Source organism: Arvicanthis niloticus, chromosome 7 (genome assembly GCF_011762505.2).
Source record: "Arvicanthis niloticus isolate mArvNil1 chromosome 7, mArvNil1.pat.X, whole genome shotgun sequence".
Taxonomy (NCBI): Eukaryota; Metazoa; Chordata; class Mammalia; order Rodentia; family Muridae; genus Arvicanthis; species Arvicanthis niloticus.
Genome location: NC_047664.1, coordinates 6,884,549 through 6,905,146, shown reverse-complemented (window position 1 = coordinate 6,905,146; position 20,598 = coordinate 6,884,549). Strand labels below are relative to the sequence as shown.

General features: G+C 39.1%; 1 protein-coding gene across 2 annotated transcripts in view; it reads left to right on the top strand.

Moving 5' to 3' along the window:
* The window catches only part of Unc13c (unc-13 homolog C), a 478,076-nt gene that overhangs the window by 415,562 nt on the left and 41,916 nt on the right, over positions 1 to 20,598 (top strand). For both annotated transcript variants that reach the window (XM_076937868.1, XM_076937867.1), the window contains 4 exons: positions 4,789 to 4,938; positions 10,824 to 10,947; positions 14,103 to 14,159; positions 18,838 to 18,918. In XM_076937868.1, coding sequence (XP_076793983.1) covers positions 4,789 to 4,938; positions 10,824 to 10,947; positions 14,103 to 14,159; positions 18,838 to 18,918 — 412 coding nt within the window. The remainder of the gene's footprint in view (positions 1 to 4,788; positions 4,939 to 10,823; positions 10,948 to 14,102; positions 14,160 to 18,837; positions 18,919 to 20,598) is intronic.

The window sequence follows — 20,598 nt, the reverse complement described above, 5'->3', positions numbered from 1 at the left end:
ATTATTAAAACAGGTGTAAATTAAATGCATCTTTGAAGAGGTTCATTAATTAAATATAAAATTTGTTTAAAATATTACTTCAATATATGTTTGCTTATCAATTTAAATCGTGCTCAGTTTCCCAGTGTGGCTATAAAATTATCTTTATGGCAAAAGCTACCTGATGAACACCTCACACCTTCTATTTGGTTCTAGAAAGATAAATGATTTGTAAACATTTCATGATAACCAAGGCCATATTTAATGAGAAAGACCACAGGAAGTACCAAGTTTTCTCAGATAGCAGAATGAAGCACAGTAGCGCCCCAGCCTTAGAGTCCTCTTGATTGTCAGAGGCATGATCTCAGTTCCTCTAAGCTGGGTAGTGTAGTCTTGCTGCAGCCTAACTTCACAGGTCAGACACAGAGCACCCTATATGGAGATTCGGATACCTGTCCTCCCTCTGCTCTGCATTGAGCTTAGTATCTTGCTTCTGTGCTGGGTTGCTTCTGACCTTCATGAGCCTCCTAGCTCAGCCTGACTGCTAATTAGCAAGACGGAGGCTCTCTCTACCTTGGGTTTGAATGCACTGGCATGAGGTGACAGTGATGGGGCTTTCATTCAGTCCTTTTGGGCTGGCCTCCATTCTAGTTGTGAATGAATGTGTTAACCAAAGAAAAATGTTAAAGAACAAAAGGGGGAAAAAGGTTGCCTTCAGCTACAAAAGGAAGTAAATTATTTTGTGATTTTAGGGGAAGGAAAACAGAGTTTAATAAAGTGAGACCTGCTCATAACTTTATGGGAGGTAAGAGAGCTAAACAGAGCAGAAACTATTTCTGCAAACTGTCTAAATCCTCTTGATGAGAAAATTTTGAACTTGTGTTTTGTTTAAGAAAGAGAAAGACTGAATATATTAGCAAGATTTATCATCCTGATGATGCTCCAAAGACTAAATTATATACGCAGATTTAGAAAAATTGAGACAGACTTTGGTTATGAAGGAAAGATTGGTGCTATCAGGGCTGTAGAAGGGCATTATTCTTACAGGATTAAGAATGAGGATGGTTTTATCAGAGTTTAAAAGAAAAAAAACCAGGGAAGGCAGGCTGTAAATCCCAGCAGCTGCATGGAGGAAGAGGAAGAGGAAGAGGAAGAGGAAGAGGAAGAGGAAGAGGAGGAAGAGGAGGAAGAGGAGGAAGAGGAGGAAGAGGAGGAAGAGGAGGAAGAGGAAGAGGAGGAAGAGGAGGAAGAGGAGGAGGAGGGGGGCGGGGATAAGAACAGAAATCAGCCATGTAATGGAAAGGAGGGCTTTAGAGAAAGCATGAGAAAGCCTGAAACATCAGAGCAGAGACAGAACAAAGGAAGAGAAAGGTTGTGTTTTCCTGTGTAATTCAGTAAACAGGTAGACTCATGAACCTGAAGCTGCAGCCCAGCAAGTGACTGTTCTGGGAAAATGTTGGGAAGGAAACTAAACAGCCAATTACTCTGCCTGTCTCCTTGGCATGATTTAAGATGACCCCACCTTCCTCAGGGCTGGTCTCACCTTCCTAGGGGTTGGTGTCACCTTCCTTGAAAAGTAGTCCTTTATACCAAGTCGTTGCAATGTTAGATCTCCAACTAGGCTGGAGATTTTTCCTTTTGGCCAAAATGAAATATTTTTCACTTAGTGGGTCTTCATTGCTGTTGGATTAGGTGTAAATAATTCAAGGCTGTCTCCTACGAACTTTCGAGAGATGGGGCGATTGTTTGGTTCCTTGAGTGCCCAATAAGGATTCTGTCATTAGTTCTGGGCTTAGTGGAGCTTGTCAATAATGTCTTTTTCAAACAAAAATGAATAGAAGAAAAGACTGACACAGACATAGAATATCATATATTTTATCCTACACACCAAAAACTCATAGATACCCAGTACCCAGTCTGTCATTATTTTTAAAATATTACAATGAATTGAGTTCAGCTAAGGTCATTTGTGTTCTTGAAATAAACAAGCCACCCATCATGCTTGCCTTGTTAGAAGAATAATTATTCTATGCCGTTGCTATGATACATCACACACAGGTGGGTGTAAAGTCCATGGCAAGCAGCACAATCATGTTGCAGAGTCAATCTGGAGAACTGCATGAGCCTGCTCCCCTCAGGAGCTGAGGCTGAACAAATAAGGGGAGAACTCACTCCGAAAGCCAATTGCACCTCATGTCATTAAAAAGTTTAGACTGTTTTCAGTACCCTAGGCTGTCAGGTTGCCCTTTCAATAAAGCCAGGAAGAAGGCAAGCTGGTCTGAAGCCTTTCATAGGCTCCCTGACATGCTTCCAGTCACCTGCCTCCTCCATAGACCAAGTGATTTCAAGTCACTGATGAATTAAAGATGGTCTAAAAGGTTCAAATATTGTGCCCTTTAAATTTTTGCTTGAACATACGTTGTTCTCTTGCTTTGGTTCAGTCCATTTCTTTACTAGAACCATCAGTGCCCGAAGCTGGCTGGTTTGGATGGAAATAATCCAAGACTGTCCCCTAGGAACTCTCAGTGGGTATGGGTGGGAGGGGTGTTGTTTGATTCCTTGGGTGCCCAAGAAGGCTTCTGTCATTAGTTACTGGTTCTATGTTTAGTCAAGCTAGCTAATAATGTCTTTTTCAAATAAAAATGTATAGAAAAGGAGAAGACCTGGTAAGTGAATTCACTAGAAATGAGACAGAGGGTTTTCAGGTAAATTGTGGTTTAGTTTATTCTAGAGTCATGCAAAATCAGAATGCCTTTGTCCTTCTATACCATGAAGTCTTCCTTCAGATGTCCCACCTGACGTCCCTGCTGCTGACTAAGGTCACAGTCTAAATCTGCTCAGGAGCCTGCTTCTTACAACTTGGAAACAGAGAGTCAGTGTGCTTTGCTCAGTCCATCCCTTACCTCAGTGTATGGGCTTGACAATCAGGGCAAGAAAAGGAAATTACTTTAGAGGTAGTTACAACCAGAAGAATCATTAATGCCACTATGGTCAATCAATCGTGTAAGAATTTCCAATATTGCTTATATTCTATCACAATCTCAAATATCTGTGACTATTTCCATATTAAATATAATTATATATATTTGCCACAAATACACACACACACACACACACACACACACACACACACACTGCAAATATCCATGCTTACCCTATTTCTTCCACCCTTCCTTGTAGACACCAAAGGCCAACAAGAGATCTAGCCACATCAAAGCTAATTGGTGAGGGTTTAGAATTGATTAAGGTGAGAGACTGGAAGAGGTTATTCCAATGTAATATAAACAGGTACTAAAGGAGACACACCCATAGAGATCTTGAGCCAAATAAGATGTCAACTATGGAATTGCATCATAAATAGTAAAAAATGTCCAAAGAAAAGCCAGAAGACAAAGACAGATTAAATACTAACATAATGGTGGATACAGACCTTGACCTTGAGATATTTAGAATTAGAAATCAAGGGTTTATAAACCTACTATTAGAAGGCCAGAAAAAGAAAAGATACCCAAATTGTCTAGTTTTAAATCTATTGAGTGCTTTCTAGCTTTGAGAAAAACAAAAACTTTTTAAAAATAAAATATTTCACAGCAGACTAACTAAAATATTTTCCACGCGGTAAATGCTAAAGTAGGTGAAAGGTCTCACGTGTTGTGAGGACAACGTATGCCCATTTTGTTCATTTGTGTGTTCTGAACACATACTTGGAACATAGTGTGAATTTATTAAATAGTTGTAAATGTGTGTGCATAGAAAAAAGCACATGTATATTCCATATAATTCAGACAACAAGCAATATATAGCAAAGCTTCAAATCTATGTACAAAATCCAAGGAATTGATGTGTTTGTAACCTCTCTAATAACATGACCTGTGTTATTGCTGTGCAAGGGGAGAAGACAGGACTGGCTTGATATCAGTGCTAGGTCAAGCACCACTGCCTCCTATTACCACTCAAATTCAACCATCTCCCATGCCTTCTTTCTCCTAAGTGGATTTTCTTCACCTAAGTGCACTTATGTTCTAATTATCCCCATTGTTTTAAGCATCTTAGTAATGAATGTCAAGAACCCACTATTTTAACACCCCCCTCTGCCCTCCCCCCACCAATCTCAGGTGGAGATCACAAGCATCAGTGCTAAAGATGCAGAGAGTAAATAGAAACAGCACGAGGGTGACTCTTCCAGGCTGTTTACATCCTTAGAGATGAGACAAGAGGCAAGGCAAGTGGAAGGAGATGCTCCAGGGATGCATTCAACCAACCTTCACTTCTTAATAGCTTTATTATGATGTCACTAACATGTAAAACATATATGGCACACTACTTGATAACTCCATATTTGTATTATTATGAAGCCATCACCACTTTCTACCTTCGTCATATATATGTCACTTCTTCACTACTTCAGGGTAGTAATGGTCAGTCGATTGAAAAAGAGTTGCTGGAAAGACTGGAGAAAACAAAGAGGATGTGGAGTTACAGAAAATGGGGAAGAACTCGGGTTCCCATGTCCATAGTCTCTCTAGAGCAGTCACTTCTTCAAACATACTCAGAGGCACAGCAGCTGTCACACCACAGATGAAAGCTGAGTGAACAGCCATCACTGTTGCATTGGCCCACCTGATGACCGTCCCTGTTGTCTGCTTTGCACACAGGGAGAGGTTCAGAGTATGTGTCATCTCAACTAAGCCCTCAAACAAACGGGGAAGGAAAACAATTCCATTTGAAACGGTTCAGTCTACGGGAAGTAGACTTCAGACCCAGGCAACCTATCAGCTTCTCCTCCAGAGTTAATGTTCTCTATTTCAGTTTCCAACTTGTAATTGAAGACTGTATAAAGCAGATGGGTGCTGAGCTAAATCAAATGCGAGCAAACGGGAACAGCACAGTGAGTAAGAACAGTGCAGCGATGGATGCAGAGATTGTGCTGAGGCCGCTCATGGACTTCTTGGATAAGACGTGAGTTGCCTGCCCACCTTAACCTTTCCTGATTGCCCAGAATTCCTAAAAAATGACTGATAATTCTTTGGGGGGCAGATTTTTGTTGTTTCTGCACAAGGTGACTTTAAAAGAATGTCTGAGGAGATGGCGCAATAAATAAAATTTGTCAGACAAACATGGGGACCAGGTTTTGATCTCCAGCATCCATGTAAAACAGCTAAAACAGGTAGCTTGAGGGTTCAGAGGGCATACTGCTCCTGCTAAGGACCAGAGTTTGGTTCCCAGCACTGGCAGTGGAAAATTCACAACTGTCTGTAACTCTAGTTCTGGAATCCTCTTCTGGTTTCTGTAAGAACATATACTCACGTGCACATACTTATATATAAGCAAATGCAGAAACATGTAATTAAAAATAAAATCTTTTTTTTTTTTTAAAGACAGCAGCAGCTGGGCATAATGGTACATACTTTTGAACTAAATGCTGAAGATATAAAGACAGGTGGATGCCAGGGTTTTACCTGCCAGTCATCCTAGCATAATCACACACACACACACACACACACACACTCGGATATGTGCATACAAAACAGAGCAGCACACTTTTAATCGTGTTTGTATAAGCAGGAAGAATGAGAGGAAACCAGTGTTGGTGGCTGGCAGGACGCTGCTGTTCCAAAGCAGAGAAACGTTTCAAACTCCCTGCTCATCAGGGAGTTTCAAACTCCCTGCACATTGTTTCCCATTCTTTGGGCATAAAGGCCAAATTGAATCCAGAATATCTGATTTCTCTTCAGAAACCCACAGGAGGAGAAAATAGCACTTGTGTGAATACAATGACTTCAGCAAAGTCTGACATAATTGGTGCCCACCTGTGTCCAACCCAGCTCTAATCACTGGAAAGGATTAGAGGAAGCCCAAGCGGTGCCTTTGAGATTACAGTCTGTCCGGGGGGCTGGGTTGGCTAGTGAATTGGCCATAGACTTAAGGCAACAATATTTTCAAGTACATTCACAGTCCTGAATTGTTTACTTTCACAAGTAGCCACATGATTTTATAAATAGGGATACCAGTTGAACAGCCCTAAAGCAAAGTTCTCAAATCTGAAATATTCTAGAATCTGAGCCACAGTCTTGGGGTTTCCAGGTTGGGGAGGTAGTTCTCTGGCATGGTCTTCTCTAGCAGATGATAGGCCCAGGGCTTGTGCAAATGAATTATTCTTAATAGAAATTTAAACAGTAAATTAACCCTGCAGCTGTATTTCTTTACCTTATGTAAATCCACAGAGAAACCAAGATTTATTTAAAACTGCACCTCAATAGTGGAACAAAATCTTTACTTTCTAGGCTAATCTGGCTGCCTCCCAGCCCCATGCCATGACACTTGCATAGTACTATTGATCTGGCTCTTTGGGCTTCAGTGTGTTTCCATGAGATCTCTCTCCAGACCCTTTCCTTATGGTTCCAAACCCTCCATCCTCCTCACTTATGTGAATATCTCTCCCTTTCTCCCCTCTCTCCATTCTCTGGTTGGCAGAATCCCACCCTATTCTCTACTCTGCTCAGCCATTGGATGATCAGCATTTATTGACAAGGTAGAGAATAAATAGTGAGAGCTGTTTACATGAATTTGAGAGAGGAGATTTTTGGTACAAGCATTACAATGCCCTGTCCACATTGAAAAACAGTATATAAAAACATTATGCCTACAGGTTTATGCCCAGTACTAGGAGGGGGGTGGAATGAGGATTTTGAAGCACTTCAGATTCCAATATTTTTGCCTTACCAATAAAAATATTTCAAAACCCCTAAGTTCAAAAATCAGAGACAGTTGTGCTCACAGACATTGAAGACAAGGTATGAGCTGTACTCAGAATCAGAGCTGGTACTGAACAAAAAATCAAATAACTTTGAATACACATGAAAGATCCATGGTAATTCATATGCATATGGTAATTTAGATACATTATCTCATGTATTGTTGGGGCAAATTAACAAGGGTATAAGAATTAAAAAGAGAGATGGAACCAAGCAAAATCTCTCAGGAAGAGCCTCTTCGACAGACTCACATGATCTACTTCCTCTCCAATCCCCTTGCCTGTAACCAGACTGCAGATGTAAGGCAGTTCTGGATGCTTTCATTTCAGTAAGTGTTACTATCCTCTGTGAGTAAAAATGTTGTAGAGGGTAGACAGATGGGCGGTGCACTGTGCAGAAGGTAGGTAGGCAGGAGGGTGTGTGGGAAAGAAGAAAACAAAGAAATAGAGATGATAAAGAAAGGGAGGAAGGGTGTCTCTTCTTATCTTCAGTTTCTTAGTGCAGAATTTTATTACATTATCCACTGAATGTCTTGTTAGAATTTATCTTGCTATACCCCTCTTCTCTATCAATATATAGTTCAGTCTCTACAAACACTAGCATTTGGTTGCTGAATACAGTGGTTATAGACAATCAGACTGGATGATTCTGATTCTCTTATTTGTCATGTGAAGAATTCCTTTTCAGAATGCCAATCAATGGTTTGAGTCACCATTTTTCACTAAGAAAGCCTCTACTTTACATACTCTGTAACCAAAATTACATCTATGTAATTTTGATAATACCAATTGCTAGCAATGTAATTTTTGGATGGATATATATATATATATATATATATATATATATATATATATATAATTGGATATATATATCCAATTATAAAATACAAGAATGAAGAAAGTGAGTTCACTCTTATTTTTAATACATTTAGGTAAGTTTACATTCTTTCAAAAATACTTTCTGTGTATGAGTATTTGTATGTACATGTACCTTACACATGCAAAGCCCATGGAAGGTAGAAATCAGCATCAGATTTCCTGGAACTGGACTTATAGACAGTTGTTATAGACCTGCTGTGTGGGTGATGGAGATCAAACCTGGGTCCTCTAGCAGAGCCATCAGTTCCCTTCACCACTGAGCTACCTTTCTGGCCCCTATTTTACATGCTTAATAGTCTACTTGTAATTATATTGGATTATATCATGTATGTGGCGTCCCTTACCATTCTTAGCAAAATGAGATTGCATATAAAGTTAGAAAAGAGTTACAACCTCTCAAAATATGTGGAAGTTATTTAACAATATTTAAGTCAAAGATAGTTGTATGAGATATAGAAAGTGGAAGACATTCTCTGAGCTCAATGAGATTGTGTAATTTTAAAGCCGTTAGCTAGAGGATGTGCTGGGTAGTTATGTCAACTTGACACAAACTAAAGTCATCTGAGAGGAGGAAACCTCAATTAAGACAATTCCTCCAAAAGGTTGGGCTGCAGGCAAGCTGTAGAACGTTTTCTTAAATAGTGAATGGTAGACAGGTCCTGGGTTCTGTAAGAAGGCAAGCTTAGAAAACCATGGGTACAAAGCCAATAAACAGCGCCTCTCCATGACCCCTGCATCATCTCCTACCTCCAAGTTCCTGTCCTGTTTGAGTTCCTGTCATGACTTCCTTTGATGAGGATTGTGATATGGAAGTGTAAACCAAATGAACCGTTTCCTCCCGAAGTTGCTTTGGTCATGGTGTTTCAGCACACAGCAGTAACAGTGACTAAGATAGAGGAGATATTTCAAAGTAAAACACTGATTCTGCTTTCAAGGCCTTGATAATTTTGGAAGAGGAAAAAAAGAGGTACATAAATACACATAATAAGGGGCAGAGTGATGGTCTTGTCAGAGAGTGGGAATTTCATTTGAGCTACGACCTTTAAAAGTGAATAGGCTCTAAATGAATACTGATTTGGAACAGACACAGGGGTAGAAAAACTTGACTGGGGAACTTTTCATGAAAAAAATATGATCAACTATATAATGTTAAATCCCCGTTGCTGATTGTACACATGGCACTTGAAATCATATACTTAATTGATTCTTCATCCAGCCAGTCTAGATAGTTCAGACTGCAAAATGTTTTATGACTCTAACTACATTAAGAAAGCAGTTATTGGATTCCTCCTTGCGTTTCTATTATTTAAAGCAAACAGTAGTGGCCCAAAAGTCTTCAAGGTCATTTTCAGAAAATCCCTGTAGAAATCACATTATATTAGACTATGCCTCTGCAAATTAAACATTTCTTAACATTTTACCTTCTCCCTGAAGTCCAGGCTCTGCCTAAAATGAGCTGTACGCTCTTTTTCCAAGTACCAAAAACCTACAAAGAGCTACAAGCAAGCCACTAGCTTTATTTGCTTGTCCTTGGTTCCAGTCTAACCAGGACAAGTTAGAATGCCCAGTCTGTGAGTCAACCACACAAAACAGCATCTGTTCTTCAACTTAGATCTTTTCAAGGCTGAAAATTCTAAATCAGTAGCAAAATGGGTTCCAGCTGTGCTCTGAATGTCTCTGAAGCTCTGCCTGTGTGCTGAGACTCTCAGTGTCTAGACCTCCATCTCTGACTTGCTGGAGATGTTGCCCTTGACACTAACCACCAAACTCACCCAGAGGAACTTCTTTGCAAGTACATTGGGTTTCTATGTAAAATAGAGCTAGGAGAAATACTTCTATAGGAATGTATACTTTAGCAATCTCCCTGTTGGTATCAATATTGATTAGTTAAATATCATTCATTCTCCACCATCCATGTCATTTAATGTGGAAAAAAATGCTCAGCTCTGCCTATAATAACATACCACCGGTGTTATTATTTCTGAGCCCAAAAGTACTATGAAAGTCAGGAGACTACCATAAAATATTCACTACATCAGCCCTCATTATATTGGGGTCAAACCACTGCCACTAAGATTATCATTGAGGCCAGAATCATAATGCAGATCTTGCTATCTTCATCTTCTCTGGGCCTTCACATATGAGGACATTCATGACAGATAGCACATGATGCTGAAAGATGCACTTGACTCAGAAAAACCAACCTGACTGGGTCTCACTCACTAACTTCCCTCTTTGGAGACATCTCTGAATGTCTCTGAGTCTGTATTTGATTTTTTAAAATGAACATAATTAGATGAGAAATACATGCAGAAGAGTCTTTTAAAGACGACTGTGTATGGCATTAAACGAACACCAGAAAATGTTAATCCTTATCTCAAATGAGAAAAGCTTAAAAGACACAACTCACCTGTCTGTGTTAGCAAACTCTGGATTCTGGACAAATTGAAAGACTTCTGTGTCACATTGTCATATTGGTCCACAGCCCAGGAATGACGTAATAAACCCTGATGAGAATGTGGGAAAAGGGAGCCCTTACTTACTCATTGGTGGTGGGAGCACATGTTATCCAGCCAATATAAATTAGTATAGAAAGTATGTATATGTATGTGTATGTATATGTGTATGAATATAAAGTAGAATTGCCTGTGATCTAGCTATACCACTTTCATGAACATATCTGAAAGATTCTTAGTCAACATGCCAGAGGGACATGTACATATCCATGTTTTTGTAGCACCATCCATAGCAGCAAAGTTGTAGGATTAGCCCAGGTGTCCAGCAACATATGAATGGATGAAAAAAAATGTGGCATACATATAGAAACACACACAATGATATTTTATTTACCAGTTAAAGGCAAATTTTTTGCTTGTAGGAAAAGAGATGCAACTATTTTCTTCTGATTTCATTTTCTAACAAATGAACTGGATAATGTACAGATGGCTAAATACATTTATGTATTATATATAATTATATATTATATATCTTTTCCATAATTATATATGTATATAATATAAATGCATTTATACATATATATATTTATATATAATATGTTTCTCCCATAAATGTAATCTAGCATTTGAACATTGTAAGGAGCCCACCCGTTGAAGGATTCCAGTGTCAGTGGTGAATGTTGTTATCTGATCAGTCTTGTAACCTGGTACATGAGTGAGACTCGAGAGTAAATGTTCATTTAATCTTGTTTCAGATTAAGTCTTTCAGCAAAAATCTGTGAGAAAACGGTCCTGAAGCGAGTTCTGAAGGAGCTCTGGAAATTAGTTCTTAACAAGATAGAGAAACAGATTGTTCTCCCTCCACTGACAGACCAAACAGTATGTACCTACATTGTGGCATTCTCACACATGTAACATTCTTTCTGATTGTCTTCTATTCAAATGAGTAGTTTGGGTATAGATAAATATGAATTAATCCATTTGGGGAAATTTGTTCTTGGTGTAAAAATGTTTAACAATAGTTGATTAGAGAACATTAAATAGATTAAAATCCATTTTTAAAAAGTGAAAGAAGCTACCTAAGTTCATATTTAATTGTCATTCAAAACTTCATCTCTTTCAAAAAAAATTAAGTCAGTGGGTCTGGAGATGTAGCTCGGTTGGCAGGGCACTTGTCAAGTATGCACAAAGCCCTGGGCTCCATCCTCAGCACCACATAAATTCAGGTGCAGTGTGGGACACCTGTAATTCTAGTCCCATGGAGACAGAGACAGGAGTATCAGAAGTCCAGGATCATCCTTGACTACACAGAGAATTCAAGAAAGAGATGGAAAAAGGAAGAGAGGGAGGGAGGGACAGAGAAAGAAAGGAAAGAAGGAAGGGAGGAAGGAAGGGAGGGAAGGAGGGTGGGGCTAACTTTAATTTGTAAAGTTATCTAGTTATATATTTTTAATTTCTATTTAATTTAGTACTATATATAACAATACTTATTATATATAATATTATATATAAGTTATTATTACTATGAATCCACAGAGAATAGGCTAATGTTCAATATGGCCACTATGCTTCTTAAATGTTACCGCTTAAGAAAGAAGGGCATTTCAGTGCAGTCATACCGAGTTCTTTTCACCGCTCCTTTCAACTTTCCTCTGTTGCCTCCCTGCTTGGAGGTTAATAGAGGAGATGGCTTTCTGTGGATTTGAAGGACTTGATTGTATCATGCACAGAAAAATAAAAGAGAAGCCAGAAAGATCAGTCGGCAGTAGAGCTGCACAATGATCAAGTGGTCACATGGTGCACACTTTTCAGTTCACACATGCTGAAACAAGCAATAAGAAAAAAAAAAACAACTAACCTAGCATTTGGGATAATTGATTTTTTACATGACTGAGGGAGCTAAATGGATGCAAATAATAAATAATTATAAACTACACTAATAGACATATCAATACCGTTATTCATGCATGTTTGGTCTCTATGTATGTCTGATAGCAGTATATGTGTAGAAGATATTTTCTTATATGGTAGGGAAAGACGTAAGATGAAGATGTTTTTGTTCACTTAACTTCAAGCCACGAATGTACGATTTCTTCCTCTAGAACCTCCATCTGTGGACAGCCAAATCACATACTAATATTCAAACACAAAGAAATCTTATTCTGCTAAAGGAACTATTGTGTTTGATAATGCTACAATGCAAGTTAGCATTCATGGACTTGATTAGCAGGGGAGTGATAACAGTGGGCTGGAAATAAATATTTCCCATGAGCAGAAACATGGGCATGGAAGATGCTCTCAATGTGGCTACTGCACAGATCTGTTTCAAAGAGAACCACATACCGGGGATCCTCCACATAGAAAGATGTACCCAGAAGGGAGTCAATGCATGGCAGGCTACCCTTTGCTTGGAGAAGTACTTGAAGAACTACCTCACACATACAGCCTTAGCCCATAACTGGACTTGGGTGCGTGTTTGTTTGTTTTGCATTGCATTTCAATCATGCCCAAGTGTGTTTGGGTAGGGTTGTACCTATGTACCCACCAAGGGTGTACTATGGCACCCTTGTGGAGGTCAGAAGACAATTTGTGGCAATCAATTCTCACCTCTATCATGAAGATCAAACTTGGGTCACCAGGCATGATGACAACTGCCTTTATATGCTGAACCATCTCACTGCCCCAGTTATTTTTAATGGTTCTTTGGAGAAAATTTGCTTGGGCTTATGCTATATTTTCCACTGTTGCTTTCTGCATTAAGTCCAGTAGATTGTGCAGTTTGAAGACTATTGGATTTCCAGAATATACATGTAATGTTACATCAGAAAGGTGCTATGTAACATTCCATTCTCTAGACAAGGTCTTTCCTGGAAAAGTATATGATAATCTCAGGGCTCCCTGAGGTCAAACTGATTCTATTATCCATGGCCAAATAGCATTAAATCTTTAAATTAATGTCCTAGGAACACTGTATTTTGTACTAGAAGTAAGTAGAATAGCAGAAAAATTATAGCAAGAGAAGAAAATGAGTAATGGTTCCTGTTTAAAATGACTATATACTCTGAGATGGAAGAGAACAGAAAGGATAATTGAGAATAGCCCACTCCCTCACTGTGACTTTATTCCCAAATGCTAGTGAACTTGACCAAACTTAGTAGCTTTCCAGTCACAGAGAGTGGCAGACCTGCCCCCTCTGTCTCATTTTGGAGTGTTCTGCATGACTTATCTAGTAATTTTCAGAGGTGGTGGTTGTGATGGTGGTGGTGGTTTGCTTGCTTGCTTGCTTGCTTGCTTGCTTGCTTGCTTGCTTGCTTGCTGGTTTGCTTGCTTGCTGGTTTGCTTGTTTGCCGGTTTGCTTGCTTGCCGGTTTGCTTGCTTGCCGGTTTGCTTGCTTGCTGGTTTGCTTGCTTGCTGGTTTGCTTGCTTGCCGGTTTGCTTGCTTGCTGGTTTGCTTGCTTGCTGATTTGCTTGCTTGCTTGCTTGCTTGCTTGCTTGCTTGCTTGCTTGCTTGCTTGCTTGCTTGTTTGCTTGCTGGCTGGCTGGCTGGCTGGCTGGCTGGCTGGCTGGCTTGCTTTTGTCTAGGATCCTGATGTTCTAGGGGAATCTCCTACTGCAAGAGGAGTTGGGGAAGTCTTTGATAGATGACACAACATTTTAGGAAGAACATCCTTACCTTCTTCAGCCTTGTGTCTTAAGATTTTACACACATTTATTTTGAGGAGTAAAACGAAGGGTGTGCCTCTGAAGAAACTAATGTTTGGCCCATATGATTCATTAAACTGATTACCCACAGTGCATCTGGTTCTATAACACAGACTTAGCACTCCCAGAAGTAGGACAGTAATGCTGACTAACATGCCATCAGCCTTGCCTGATAATTACTGTCTCATCTTTAGGATAGATCCATTATGCACATCTGGCCAAAACTCAGAATATCATAATGGAAATAAAGAAGACTCTACTTTGACCTCGAACTCTACTACTGAAGATTTACTGACCCAGCCCTCCTTTTCTTTTTCTCTCTGTGTTTCCAGGGACCTCAGATGATCTTCATTGCAGCTAAAGATCTTGGACAGTTATCCAAACTGAAGGTAAGAAGCTAAAAGAAACTGGTTGGCCTTAAGTGAATGGCCTCACTATGGCCCCGCAGATGCCTCCCTACTGCTAGGAACAGCATGTTGCACACCAGGATGAAAATATGCTCTTTTATGGCTATACATTGGCTTTAGGAGTTTCTAACTTTGAGGCCTGAAGAGGTGGTTCTGTAGTTAAGAAGAGTAGATACTCTTGCAGAAGGTCTGGATTCAATTCCCAGCACCCTTAGGGTGCCTCACAATCATCTGTAATGCGAGTTCCAGGGGATCTGATGCCCTCTTCTGGCCCTTATGTGTGCTGCACTCACTGGTAAACAAACATACATAGAGAGAAAGACTCATAAAATAAAACTAAGTAATTGTTTTCAAAAATTCTAACCTTGGAAGCAAGTAATATGACACATTTGTTTTACTATACTAAACATGCTTTGAATACAGGCGAAATGAGTACTACATAGAGCTAGTGAAACATGGAAAGGTCTTGAAGTCAAGAAATACAATAAAGGAAAAATTAAATTCACCAAAAAGGACATTAAACTCTCAAACATGTTTGCCTCTCCATTACAAGTGAAAATCTATTTACAAAATAATCTTGTTTTCATTATTGTTTGGGATTCCTTTGAATAGGCTGTAGGACACAAACTTCTCTGGGTGAAATCTATGTTGCCCCTATTCTGTTCCAATCTACTAGAATATAGTTCAAGGACGTGACCCACGCATGGAAGGTGTGTTTCATTTTTTTCTAAACTTTGTTGCGTGAGCTAAACACTTAGCTTTCTGAATTATAAATGGAATATTTTTACAACTTAGAGAAATTTAGTACTTGATTCTTAGAGTTACTGTGATCATCATGCCACTTTCCACATTGCCTCAGAGGTATCAAGGGTATTATTTTATCTCACAACATCAAAAGAAGATAATCAGCTTGCATGATTATTTACTTGGATAAGACATGTGATTAAAATATCAGTATCCTAATGCTATCATCTGCATTACATCTTAAAAAAAGCCCATCATCTAAAATTGCTTCCCACAAGTACTGGGCGCTGTGGATGGTGGAGATGGAGGATGGAAAGTAGATGTCAGTAGTCCGTTGCTTGGAATCTTGGCTCTTTGTCTATCATTTTTATTTACCACACTGGGATTTCAGGACCCTACCTTGAAAAACAGATTGATATGGGACTAAAGTTTCTCATATAAAACCATGAAAATGAAACAGTTTAAATCTTATTATAAAAGAAATGTGTGCCCTGAAAGTGTGTCCAACTTCAATGTATTTTGGGCACACTCTCTTACCCAAGTTTCTGTTTTCCAAGTAGAATGTTGTATCGGCTCTGTTGGTTTCAAATGACTGAAAGAAAGCTAGTATCAGTAGAGAATGGAGTTGTTACCTGAGATCAGAGGGACCAGGCTGACTCTGATTCCCATGACTGCTTGAGCATAGTTTCTAACTATGTCTTAAGACCCTGTACCTCACCATCTCTCAGCACTGCACTTGCCCTATTTGATGGATCATCTGAACATGCCCTCAAAAGATGCTAGAGAAGAGATGCAGATCTTTGTATAAAAAAAATCAACAACATAAAGAAAAATCACCTTCCCAAACAAAAACCAGCCTCAGCTTGGAGAGGGGCTCTGAGGAAGGACTATCTGAGAACAGTGAAACATATGACTCAAAATCAAGTCATGGGTCCAATCTGGTGGCCTGGGTTCTACTCGAGACAGCTTTCCAGATTGCCTTTTCTTTGTTCTGCTTTCTCTGGAGAGCTCCAGAGAGCTTGCTCTATATTTTCTGCTTAAGACAGTTCTTTAAGTAGTTCTTTTGCTATTCTAAAACAAATTCTCTGGATAGCTCATCTCTAGTAGATCATAAACCCAGTTTTAATTTTACATATCAATCCAGTGATTTACTCCAGGTTTCCTTTTGATTATCCTGTGAATTAGCATAGGACTTATGACCCAGCTCCTTAATTCTGACATTTTCTTTTAACACTGCAAAAGAATTCAGAGATCTGTAGGCCTCTGTGAAGCACAGAGGAAAAAACTAGCTGGGTGGGGCTTCATACTGAAATTACCATTTCTACCACACCTGGGCCTTGCCTTGCTCTGTCCTAGGCCATGCTGACCCTGAACTCAGGAATCTGTCTGCCTTTGAAAGCATAAATGAAAAATTTAGCTAATTGGGTTCTCCTGCGAACACCACTCCCTAAGTCTATCTCCTTCCTTAATATTTTTCTGATACATTCCTTTTGTTTCTTTAGATTCGTGAAGCAAGCCCCTCATATAATTCATACTGCATCCTTGGTTTTAGAAATTATGTAATTTTGAATCCATGTTTTTAGAGCTCTTTTCCACAGCCTTAAGGGCTGTCCTGAGGGTCCCAGCATTTACCAATTTGTTGAGACATGAGGCACACCTTTGCTGTCTCTGATTATCATGGAGTCATTAATGTTAACAGGAAGGACATTCCTTGAAGAAGGAACATAAAATATGTACATTATTATACAAACAAGACTTACTCCCACAGCAGCTATGGACACTCATGGAGGCCCATGCTGGCTGGCCCTATACCAGGGGGCAGGAACCATGTCATTCTGTCCCTACCAAGGCCATGCCAGACCTGCACTTCCCAACTGTGTCAGGAATCCCAATCAAGTCTATTGATGCATGGATTTATCATTGGCTCTGAGGGGATGTTGCTTTAGCCTTAAAAAAAAAAAAAAAATAGTATAGGTCAGATGGTTTAACTCACATACTGACCCTTATCTATTTTGTTTAAAATGCAGATTGGATTACCCAAAGGCTTTGTGGCTTCTGGGTGGGAAAAATAAGAATGCATAGAAAAGATAACTGGCTAATGCCCTTTGTAGGCACTCGGTGGTTTGTGGTTTTGATGAATAGATTTAATGACCAAAGGAAAACTGGTTGCATCAACATTGAGGTAATGCAAAGGATGTAGCAATAGAGAGGAGGCTGTCCCATGTCATGTTGCTCTGTTATTGGGCCTTTCTGTAAATCCTATATAATCTGATGCAAAACAAAACTGCAAATTACAGGAAGAAGTCCACACATAACAAAGCTAACCACTCTCATGTTATTAGGGTATCATTTTCTTTTTAAAAATATTAAGCTACTTTTATTTTTAAGATGTTAGTTTGAATGTAGATCTAACTGGAATGATATTAGTGGAAAATTGTACTGATGGCTAACTTCAGAATTCATATTTTGAGAGATAGATGGATATAGATAGGTAACTACCTCCTTTAAAAGAACCCAGAATCAAGAAAAACCAGGAAATAATTGTTTTTCTATATTTACTGATTTTCTGTATTAGTTCTGCAGTTCAATTTTTCTTGACTTTAGTTCTTTTAATCTGGTCTATGTGATTGAAAATTAAACTACTAGGTATTTACTGAAGAATCTGACATATGCTTTTATTACTTCACACTTAGAGACTTTATAATACGTGTGTGTGTGTGTGTGTGTGCGCACATTACATAAGGTTGCCATTGCTATTTAATAGGATTACGTTTACTTGACATAAAAATAAATGTCCCTCAATCTTTTTAGACTATTTACCCAATGTCAAAATCACTTAATAAGATACGACTGAAATTGTAGGTTAATTACAGACCGCTTACTTTGACAACCAGAGATACCTTTATTTGAATGAGTTATTGCCGGCAACAATTACAACTTTGTAGAAACAAAATATATAACTTGTTAATATCTATTTCAAAATATTAGTAAAAGCAAGCATTGGTAAGTATGCTGAGCATTGCTGAATAGAATAACATAGCCCTGAAAGAAAGTATCAATGTGTCTTTGAGAAAATGTTTGAAGTGTTATTTTCTTTAACTTTCTACCATTGTTTTCATAAATAATCTTTGAATGATGGCTTGAGACATATCACAGTGAACAATTAGGAAAATTTAGTTATTATATCAGCCCCACAGTGTTAAAATGACTATAACAGACTGAAAAGCTCCACAGCCTGATTTGATTCAGTCTTTGGGGCTCTTCCCAGCAAGGGGAGAACGTCAGGAGGATGTGGGAAAGAGTATCAACTGGAACATTATATTTAAAGCACATGGTGATGGTTAGGAAGCTGAACTTGGCCCCCTTAATCTCCTTGATGTCCTGAACTCTTCAGAGGGACAGAACATAAATCAAGGAATTAAAGTGAAAAGCCTTTGGGACACAGTTTTTAGACTATATTATCTTTATTTAACTTCAATTTGGAATGTAAATAATGATATGGCTCTGCCAGACTTTCACTTTTAATTAGGCAGCTTATCTCTCCTTTGACAAATGGACGTTTATCAAAAAATGTGACAAAATGACTAAGATTTCTATTTGGATGTTTGAGATGTATGAGCATTTTTCCCTTCAAGTACAAAAGAGCACCATGTGCATACAATAACTGCAATGGCCAGAGGAGGGTACCCCAGATCCCCTGGAATTGTAGTTAGATGGTTGTGAACTGTCATGTAAGTGCTGGGAACAGAAGCCAGGCCCTCAGCAAGAGCAGTGAGTGCCCTTAACTGCAAAGCCACCTCTCAAACCCCTGAAGAAAAAACTTTAAATAGAACATGGAAACCATACAGATTCTGTTTGAGGGTAACTAAATAAATGCACCTGTCATTTTCTGAGCAATTTGTAACCTGTCTTCCAGGAGCATATGATTCGAGACGATGCCAAGGGTCTGACACCAAGACAATGTTCAATAATGGAGGTGGTCTTGGCCACCATAAAGGTAGGATATGGTGTTCCTGGTTATTCATTGTGGGCACCTCCATCTCTCCATGCTGAACTTCCTACTGTGCAACTGTCCCAGCTATGATCAGGTGATGCATTCCAGACATTTGCTAGCTCCAGCTCACTCATCTCCCTTACTTCATCCACAGCACATTCTTATGTTCTACTTTTTGCTCTGAATCGCTCCAGAAAACGTGAATGAAACTTCTATCATCACATATGTTCTCTAAAAAAAAGACATATATCCCCCCACACACACACACGCATTTAGTTAAACAGAAGGTTCAATAGGATTTTAAGTTAGCAAAATTTGTATTTAAGATTTCTATGCTTATGGAAATAATTTTTAAAACACCAACCTCATACTCTCTCTTAATAATACAATAAAATTTTATTTTGAATTCCACTGAAAACCCAGAAGTCTTATACTCCAAGAATTAATTTCACATAGCAAAGGACTGACAAGAAGTACTGTAGCAAAACTTAAATGTGTATGGGTCTCAAAGTGACTTAAATGTTCTCTTTCCAAATAACACTGTGTGTGTGTGTGTGTGTGTGTGTGTGTGTGTGTGTGTGTGTGTGTGTGTGTGTGTGTGTATCTGTCTGTGTGAGTGTGTGTCTATGTATGTGTGTGTATGTGTGTGTGTGTGTATGTGTGTGTGTGTCTGTGTGTGTGAGTGTGTGTGTGTGTGTGAGTGTGTGTGTGTGTGTGTGTGTGTTCTATTAAAGGGTTGGAAAGGTAAATTATGTCTACTGATTCCACTCCTCATTGAAAGAGGCATCAATCATCTGCATACCTAGTGTAATGAAGAGCTGTTGGCTACTTTGACCCTCCCACCTCATTGTCCTGAGTCCCAAGCCACCTCCGCTTCACCTGGTGTAGTAAAATGATATGGAGAGGTGACAATAGCAACAAAAAATACAGGAAAGAAAAACCAAAACTCGTTTTTTTCTGAAAGTTTTCAGAAAATTTGAGTTAAAATTGCCTGATGGGGATACTCTTGGCAATGTCTAAGAAATTGGTGCTAGAGAGGAAGAAACACACTAGAACATACTCTGAAAGAAAAATAAAATTTTAGGATTTGAGTTCAGCCCCTTGTGGATTTTACAAGAACAATTCATGCTTTGGGGTAAAAGAATGGAATGTGTCCTAGAAATACAGGGTGTCAATCAGTGTATTGATCAATCTGACTCCTGTCTCCATCCTAATCATCCTCTAATTATTCTGGTTGGGACCACATGCCCACCCCCTGCAGGTTGAATTCTTCCCCAAACTGTAGGACTACCTTTATCCTCAAATGAATCCCTCCTAGCTACATCTCAGTGTCTCAGACAGTCTAGCATGTACAGTTGGTGTGAATGTATAATTACGTCTTAGTAACATGGCACTTGTGGACTCTTTGGGAACAAAACTATCTGTTGCCCATGAGCCTGTTAGCTGTTCCTAAATCATCACTCTCCAGGACTGGAGTCTAACTCTAATCCTTCAGTGCCTGTGGCTCCCAGTTCCCATCACCCCTAAATTCTCTCATGCAATTCCAACAGGAATTGCCTTGTTAAGCCTGATGTGCCTGCTAGGACATTCTCCTGACCCAGTGGTCTACCTATCTGCCTAAGATTTTACCTGGATTCTGTCATTAACTTTCTTAAACTGTAACTTCAATGACTGACCACTTCC